Genomic DNA, 9,369 nt, shown 5'->3' on the forward strand with positions numbered 1-9,369 from the left:
TTATAGCATCTAAAATACCCAAAACACGCAGTATATCTTTATTCAAATGCAAAACACCAATAAAAATGACTTGAAGTGTCCAAAATCTGCTAAAAATTGAGCTGTGAATTGGGCATTTTCAGAAAGTCCCGCCCCCAGTTCGTGACATCACGCCAATATATCTTGCATTGCTGGAGAATCAGAACAATGGCTTCAGATTCGGAGAATATGCTTTCTTGTGACACATCCACTTATGAATATGATTCAAATAGTTCTGAAGAGGAAAGCATACATGTTTGCAATTGATTAAAGAAGTCCTTCCGTGCCATTTTGAGGCATCTGGACTGCAATGTAGCGAGGCAGAAAATGGCGACCAAGCTCCCTGTGAGGAATTATTCAGCCCGTTTCCACAGGCTGATTAATTCCTTATATGGAGCTTGGGCGCCCTCTTCTGGCTCTTTTTGGTGCAACATGACATTTTCAGACCAAAGTAGCCCAGCAAAATGCACTGACGTGATGGAAGGACTGCTACAATGTGTCCTTTTTTTCGGTCACGGGCGTTCCTTCAGTGACGTCAAATACGGACTCGTCACCAACTTAAAAACAAGACTTCCGAAATATTCAGCGTGAGTCTTAAAACGTAAAATATAGCTATATGCGGTGGAATCTTTGTAAAATACGCTCAGTAGAAGTCATTTGAAGCCATTTTACAAATTATGGACACAATTTGTCCGGAGACGTCGGTTGTCCTTTAAATATTTAGTCTTGGGAAAATAGTGAAACTTGGCTACAGCTACTGCTGGTCAAATGTTTCCAATAATTTGTTAAATCATTGCTTTTTCCACATATAAATGTCTGACATTGCCTTCAATAATTTCAAACCATTTCGGCTCATGGCAGGAATTCCACTCATGAGTCACTTTTTCGAGAGTTTGATCGCTCCAGGATTCAGACAAATTGCTAAGTTGCCTCTCAGAAATTAAATCCTGGCTTTCCCATAACTTTCTCAAGCTCAACAGTGAAAAAACTGAACTTCTTCTTGTCGGTACCAAATCCACCCTCCACAAAACTAACAGTTTCTCCCTCACCATTGACAGTTCTACCGTGTCCCCCTCCCCTCAGGTCAAGAGTCTGGGTGTCATCCTCGATAGCTCACTTTCCTTTCACTCCCATATTAATAACATTACTCGGTCTGCTTATTTCCACCTCCGTAATATTAACCGTCTCCGTCCCTCGCTCACCCCTCACTCCGCTGCTATCCTTATCCACAGTCTTGTCACCTCCCGCATCGATTATTGCAACGCACTTCTCTTCGGTGTCAATCAGAAATTTCTCCATAAACTCCAACTCGTCCAAAATTCTTCAGCCCGGATCATCACCAAAACCCCCTCCTTTCACCACATCACCCCTGTACTCCAGCAACTCCACTGGCTACCGGTTAAACATCGTATCGAATTCAAAATACTTCTGTTTACTTTCAAAGCCATCCATAACCTTGCTCCTCCCTATCTTTCTGACCTGCTTCAAATCTCTGTTCCCTCTCGGTCCCTCAGATCCTCACCTCTATGTGCCCTCTGCCCGTCTCACCACGATGGGATGCAGAGCTTTCAGCCGCTCTGCTCCCAAACTCTGGAATTCACTCCCACCCAACATCCGTAATATTGACTCCCTCCCTATTTTCAAGGCTCATCTCAAAACCCATTTGTTTAAAATTGCTTTCAATGTCTAATTCTCTCTGCTATTTTATTATTTATCATTTTACTTATGGTTTTATTGTTATGTGCTGTGTTCTATTGTTTTTATTGTAAAGTGTCCTTGGGTGTTTTGAAAGGCGCTTGAAATAAAATGTATTATTATTATTATTATAAGTATAGCAATCAAATCAATAAGTTGAAAAAACTGACCTCATCTGTCCTCAGTAATGTTTTCTCCATGTTAATAGCTTGGGAAAATAGTCATTTTGGCAAATATGTGACATGTTTACAATTTATTTTCTGTCTTCCAGCTTCGTTCAAGCTAACCCAGAGGTGGCGATGGACTCCATCGTGCACATGACCCAGCACATCTCACCCACACAGAGAGCTGAGGTGGTGCGTATCTTGTCCACCATGGAGACCTCGTCTTCCTCCTAGCGCTGAGTCCACAGTCGTCCAGCTCGGGGGTCTGGGCTGCCAAGCAAGTTTCAGAGGAGCCAACGTGAGCGCCCGTTGGCTGCCGCCAGGGAACCAATGAATCGATGGTAATGATTCTCAACAATGTGATTTTGAAATGTTGAAAGTTGTCCTCTCACCCAATTTGGATAAAATTGCATATGTTACAATCAAGTTGAATTATCAGAAAGGGGGTAATTATACTTAGTGACCAAATGGATCTGGTGTGGGGTTTCAACTAACCAAGTGGAATGTTATGATATTCCAATGCATCACTTTCAGTCATAGTTCAATATTTTGAGGACAATGCCAACAGCGTTGGCAAGAAAGTGTCTGTTAAACTACCAACAAGGGCACACTTAGTTACTGAGCAGAAAAATAGCAAGAACATTTGAACCCATTTGCACAGAAGAGCACAGCAGGGAGCAAAAGGAGCCCTTTTAGCCGCTGACTGCTTCCCAGTTTCTCCCTGCGGTGAACACAAAACTACAGCTGTCCCTTCTGTTCCCCACTTCATGCTTCTCCACATGCACTTTATGCCGCTTCACTCTTCACGTTGCATACAGAATCAAACATGTTCTCGCTGTAAATGCGGCATCCATGTCATCACGATCACTGCTACACACACATGCGGTGAACATATATCAGTTGAATGTGAAATGCTAATGGTACGACACGCAGAGATGATAACCGCATTGTTTTTTTGTTATTTTTTTTTCTCACGTTTATTTTGTATGCTGCATCTTGTTAGTCTTCAAAAACAATCACTGAAAATAGCATTGCTTTTATTTATTTGTTTGTACTAAAGAACATGTTTGGAATACATGATGAGATCAACTCTGTTCACTGATTCATGTAATGTAAGCAAATGTCTAAGTGTAATTCGTGTCGATTCAGTTTATTTATTACTATTTTGTACTAAATGTCACTAATTTTTTAACAGATTATTCTCAATTGCAAATTTCCCTACTTTTATTTGGTTTGGGAAATAGAAATAAAGTTACGTTGTGACTAGTGTATGACAGCGTACAGTATGTTTAATGCCAAACGGCACTGTAAACATTAAACTCTTGACATCACTGCCTCATGATTTTCGCTTTACAATGTGAAAACGTTTTTTTGCTCAGTGCTGTGCCTTTTTTTCCTTACCTGAACTGACTTACCAGCTGGTGAAATAAAGGCGTGTTGGTAATGGAAAATAAAGCTTAGCCACGTTGAATTGTTTCTTTCATGTCTTTAATGAAGGTTTGAAAATGTGTGCAAACATGACAATCTCCAGAACAGATATTTGCGTCAATTGAAAGCATAGTTAAAATGGAGCAGTCGGAACAGCGACGATGACATTAGGGACACATTTTCTGATTATTCGAAAATGATACTCTTCACATTCCTTAACCCAAAGACGATTAAAGTGGCTTTTTTTCCCTTTCACCCCCCCCCCCCCCTTGCTTTTAAACTTCAACAGTCTTAAGGAGGATGAAACGGATCAAACAAATACTGTGGGAGCTATCTCATCCTTTTATTTATTTAATTTTGTCTTATTTCGTTTGTATCATCCCCTTGACTCTGTCAACTTTGTTATCGTCCCACCAACAAATATGTGAGACAAATTGAGTTGCATGTGCCCAATACCCACAACAATTATGAGCGGTCCGAAAAGAAAGAAGTCATTTGGTGCTATAATTGGATATGTGTGTTGCGTGTTCCTCCTTGTGTCCCACAGGGTTTTGCTCATTTGTGATGGCGTACGCGGCGGGATAATTCTTTTGATCAGCGACAAAATGCAGATTTGTTTTCTTTCTCAGACGCCGGAGTCGAGCAAATGGCATTGTTTTGTGCAAATTGCACAGTACTAAATACTTTCTTTTTAGAAAGGTAATAATAAAGTGGCTGTGGTTGTTTAATATAAAAAAATAGATCTTAAAATCAACAGATCCAATTGATTATTTGTATTCAGCCATAAATATAGATATGTTATTTTATAATAGTAATAATAATAATAATACATTTCATTTATAAGCACCTTTCAAAACTCTCAAGGTCACTTTAGTCACATGATTTTAACTCACATTTAACGTGCCTGATTCACACTTAAAGGACAACCGACGTCTCCGGACAAGTTGTGTCCATAATTTGTAAAATGGCTTCAAATGACTTCTACTGGGCGTATTTTAATAAGATTCCACCGCATATAGCTATATTTTACGTTTTAAAACTCGCGCTAAACATTCAGGAAGTCTTGTTTTTGAGTTGATGACGAGTCCTCACGTGACGTCAGAAAAGGACCACCTCCTGACCGTAAAAAAGACACATTGCAGTGTCTTTCCATCACGTCAATGTATTTTGCTGTACTGGTTTTTTTTAAACCGTGTGTTACATCCAAAAGCCGCCAGCAGAGGGAGTCCAAGCTCCATGGAACAAATTTATCAGCCTGTGGAAACGGGCTGATTCATTCCTCACAGCTCGGTGGCCATTTTCTTGCCTCTTTTTGGGTGAGACATTCCCCCCCGCCCGTTTGCCTCAAAATGACACGGAATACATTCTTTAATCGATTGCAAACATGTATGCTTTCCTCTTCAGAACTATTTGAATCATATTCATAACTCTATGGGTAACAAGAAAGCATATTATCCGAATCTGAAGCTATTGTTTTTATTCCCCTGCAATGCAAGACGTCTTGACGTGACGTCACGAACTGGGGCGGGACTTTCTGAAAATGCCCAATTTGCAGCTCAATTTTTTTGCAGATTTTGGACACTAAGTCATTTTTATTTGTGTTTTGCATTTGAATAAAAATGTTTTGGGTATTTTAGATGCTATAAAACGTTTTTCTGATATCAGTTAAAAAAAAAAGTGACGTCGGTTGCCCTTTAAGACGAACTGTAGGGAAATAATTTGTTTTTTGTTTTTTTTTTCTAGTTTTTTTTTTCTGGCCACTCCCAGATTACAAAGTCATTCATGTTAGGTTCGTTGAAGATTCTACATTGCCCAAACATGAAAATAGTTCTTATATATACATTGTGATTGCAATTTAAGAAGATATTGTGTCAAAAGTGGCAGTGAAATTATTTGAAAGTGCCTGTTAATGCGTTTAAAATACAGCACAGCAATTACCATGCACATGCGTGTTCTGATGTGGTTTTATTTTTCTTTCAAAGATGATGTCCTTGGTCTTCTGATGAAGTCCACTTTGTGCGTTGACCTTGGAATTTACTTTAAATCAGTTGTCAAAATGCAGCCCTCGAAGGGCATCTTCCTGCATGTTTTCCAAGTCTCCTTGTTGCAACACACGTGATTGAAATCAGCAAACTATGCAGAAGCATGACATCGAACCTGCTCTTTTGAAGCAGGTGTGTTGAAACAGGGAGAACATGCAGGATGACGGGCCCCCCAGGACCCGAGTTTGACACTGCTGCTTAAACGGTCAGTTTCGTGATACGGGTTTTGACTGAGCTGACTGATGAGCTGTTTACAGGGATGCATCTGGGCCGCACCATACGCCATTGACACGTTTTGACAGCCACTGGCGCAACTTTGTAACTCCACTGCGCCAGCACAGGCGTCGGTCTATTACGATTAGCGCATATTGCTACATGATTAGCGCATATTGCTACATGATTAGCGCGTATTGCCACATGATCTGCGCCACATATGACACACGTATGTTAAATTAGCTAAAGCTACAAATTTAGTTAAACAGGAATTGAAAACTGTTCGTTTTTCAGCAGAGGTTTTAACTTTTGTCGTCTGCCATTCTGCCATCTTGCCTGATCGATATCTCGCCATAATCACCTGGCATTTGTTCGAGGTGCGTTCCAAAATCCTGGTCGATAAAATCGGGCTTTTCCGTGATGCGGCGGAAACTTCCGAAAGAGATGATCGAAAACTGTACTGTAGTGTACATGTATTCATTTACCCATAGCGCATTGCAGTATTTACATCGAACATCGTGGATGATTGCAGTATGGAGCGTGAGACTAAAATAAATTAAAACGGGCAGAAAACAAACGTATTCTGGATTTTTAAGAAACAATTGAATAAGTCTGGAGGGTCGTGACAATGTTTTTGCCGCAAATTGCTGTTAATGATTCGAATTTAGTGGATGAAGCGAACGATGTCAGAGCTGTTGCAGCACATTGGAAATCTTCAAAGCAAAGAAATGTGTTTAAGTAGACACTTGGTAATAAATATCGTACCAAGTCTGTTCTCTTTGTATTTTCTGAAATACCGTAGAATATCAAAATAGCACAGGATTGATTATGTACTAACTAAAGAAAATGTAAAATGTTCGTTTATTTAATGTCTGAATAAATTATTTGACTTGAATTAAAAATCTTTGTTGCTATATCAGAAACATAGATTTTACTCAATGTTTTTTTTTTCTTTTGTAATTTAGAAATATGGTCCAGTTAATGTATTTTGGTTCATTTCAATCCTATTTTTATACTTCTGCAATCTAGTTAAATCAGGCCCCATCAATTTTAGAATTTGGCCCCCTTTTCAGACCCAAAGGGGCCAATCGGCCCCTTTTTATAATTTCCCAGATGCATCCCTGTGTTTATGTCAAGCAGATGTCCTGAAAAAAAAATGTAAAAAAATCTCTAGCTGTTTGGAGATGAGATGAAAGCTTTGAGCTTGAGTATGCTTTGCCATAATTTGCTTTCAAATCAACTGAGGCTTTTGCTTCCTGTGGTCTATGTTTAGTGTGATTACATAATGTCAGCAAACAACACATTGACTATCTGTCACCCTAGAAAGAGGCACACTAATTGCATGTTTGATATCACGTGATGTGAATTTGAGGACAGACCTTGTTTTTATGTGCCTTATAGCTGAACCGATTTTTTTGTCCCGGCCTGCATTTTTTTATTTCATTCATGTTTAATGCTTCTGCTTCACCAACAAAATGCTATGTCCGAATTGTTTCGGGTAATTTTCTGTAAATGTGTCGCTTTAAAGTAATGGAAGGGGTCATTGTGCGTTTTTCATTCAGTATAGAAAGGAACCGAACCATACATTTAAATGTAAAATAACCCCACAGACACCCAAACTGGGGTGTAACTGTTGACTGTGTTGACATCCTAGATCTTATTAGCCTAATTAGCTTTTTCTCTCATGCTGTTGTTCATCCTTTTTTGGTTAGCCTGTGTCTATTTACCGGTAGGTCACCCTTGATTTTGGGTTGTTTTCCATGTGTTGCTATGTGTTGTTTTGTGTGTCAGTTCTTGGAAAAAATGTTGCTGTTATTGAAACTTGCATTAGCAAATGTTTGCAGAAAACAGCATGTTGCTGTGGCCTCGGTCAAACTGAATGAGACAGTTGACATAAGAAAGATGCTAAATGCTAATCTTGATGCTAAATGCTGTACACATATCCTAAATATGCTGTACATATTTCATTTTATGACGATATGATGTTTTTCCAGCAGGGAATGTTGGGAGGAAACTAAAGGGGTGGGCGGGGGTGGGGATTTTGAAAAAAAAAAATATTCCTGCAATGAGATTGAAATGGAGGAATTAAGATAACTCAGTAGGGAGACTCAATCATGCATCGAGGGAAAAACCATGATTCCACATTCATGTGTCTCAATGGCTTGACAGCACTTGAGAGACAATGCATCTGACCCAGTTGCAGGATTCCAATTAGCCGGCTGTATGCAACAGTTGAGATGAAACGCCAACGAGGTCTTTACAGGGCCCCTGGGCTGCCTGATTACTGCCTGAAAACAAAAAAAGTCTTTTGCCCATGATAAAGACTCAACTGACACACGGGGAGTGCGAGGCCCCAGCTGCTCTCCGTCTCTCTCCAAGGCTCAGATTTTCGCAAGGAAAGCTCCTCTATGCTTGCCTGCCTGCCTTTTTTATGTTTGGACCACATTGCAAAGTCTACATCACTGCTAGATATTTTTTTCCTTGAGAATCACAAATTCACATAATTGTCTAATCATCATAATCGACCATGTTTGAAGGAATCTATAGGCCACATAAACCTTTGAATGTAGATGCTTGTTACACATTTTTAGCCATTTAGGACAGGGCTTGGGACCATGTTTTCTTCTGAACCTGCTGCTCTCCAGCTAAAACGTGCACATTTTCACTCATTTGTAATCTGTTGGCCAAGACTCATGGTCAGATGTCTCGAAAAGATTATTATCAAGGCAATTTTAGTTATACTGCGACGTCCGGTGTGTTATGAGTGACTGAAACCCGCAGATTTGCTTCGAAAGAAAACAAGCGAGGAGAATGAGACCAAAGGTTAAATCAATTAGAAAACCTTTAATCGTCCCACAATGGAAATTTGCAGTCCACCGCAGCAATTTGAAAGGGGATGGAGGGTAAAAAGATAAACAAACAAAATATTCTAAGCATAATAAAAATGTCAGAAGACTGAGATGTAGACTATAACTGTGCAAAGCTGTTATTTGCGCTCATGCATCTGAGTGTGTGTGGTCGACACAACAACTCCAAGTGTGGCCGAACTGAGAATTAAGAGCATATCTGGTCTTGTTTGGTGTTTGTACTATGCGTCTACGGGGTTATCTACCAAGTAAAAAGCAGCGACATAAGCCCGTTTGCCCATGTCCAACTCTATTTTTTGCATCATGTCCTCTTCTGCTTTGTGTTTTAGAGCAGACATCTTGAGTTTGCCCAACATAATAACAATAACTATACAGATGCTGATTTTTTTTTTCCCCTTCTCATGTCTGTCACATTTTTTTCGATTGGCCAAAGATTGGCATATGGGACCCACTTAAAAGGGCACTGACATTTTACGGCATGTTTTTTTATGGAATAGTTGGGCTGAATCTCTTTATTTATTTATTTTGTTGTTTTAAGTCACATGGAACCATCCTACCCCTGCCACCCCTAATCTGCACCGTAAATGCAGTCTATGTAAATTCATGACTACTTTTAATGCCTTGCCATAGGAGACAAAACTTAAGGTGCACCCTTACTTTGTTATTTATTCATGTGTTTGTTTATATATTTTAGGTGCTCCATGATTTTAATTCTACGAGGGATTGATCTATGTGAATTAATGAATTTGATTCTCCAAAAAGAAATCAGATCAACCCAAGTCAAATAAACACTCATCCACATTTAGACTTTTAATTCACAGGGGAAACAAACTCCATGCATTTGTCACCCAGAATCTCAAAAACTGAAGCAAATGTGCTCACTGTTTTGCCAATATTTACAATCTTGATAATATAATGAAATTCTCCACTTCAGCTAATGGT

General features: G+C 39.5%; 1 protein-coding gene across 4 annotated transcripts in view; it reads left to right on the forward strand.

The window, feature by feature from the left end:
* The window catches only part of LOC148886299 (acetyl-CoA carboxylase), a 39,592-nt gene extending 36,260 nt beyond the window's left edge, over positions 1-3,332 (forward strand). For all 4 annotated transcript variants that reach the window (XM_089017775.1, XM_089017776.1, XM_089017777.1 and 1 more), the window contains one exon: positions 1,985-3,332. In XM_089017775.1, coding sequence (XP_088873901.1) covers positions 1,985-2,111 — 127 coding nt within the window. In that variant the 3' untranslated portion in view covers positions 2,112-3,332. The remainder of the gene's footprint in view (positions 1-1,984) is intronic.
* Positions 3,333-9,369: the final 6,037 nt, after the last annotated feature.

Source organism: Hippocampus bargibanti, linkage group LG16 (genome assembly GCF_051943395.1).
Source record: "Hippocampus bargibanti isolate YZ-2025 linkage group LG16, ASM5194339v1, whole genome shotgun sequence".
NCBI classification, from domain to species: domain Eukaryota; kingdom Metazoa; phylum Chordata; class Actinopteri; order Syngnathiformes; family Syngnathidae; genus Hippocampus; species Hippocampus bargibanti.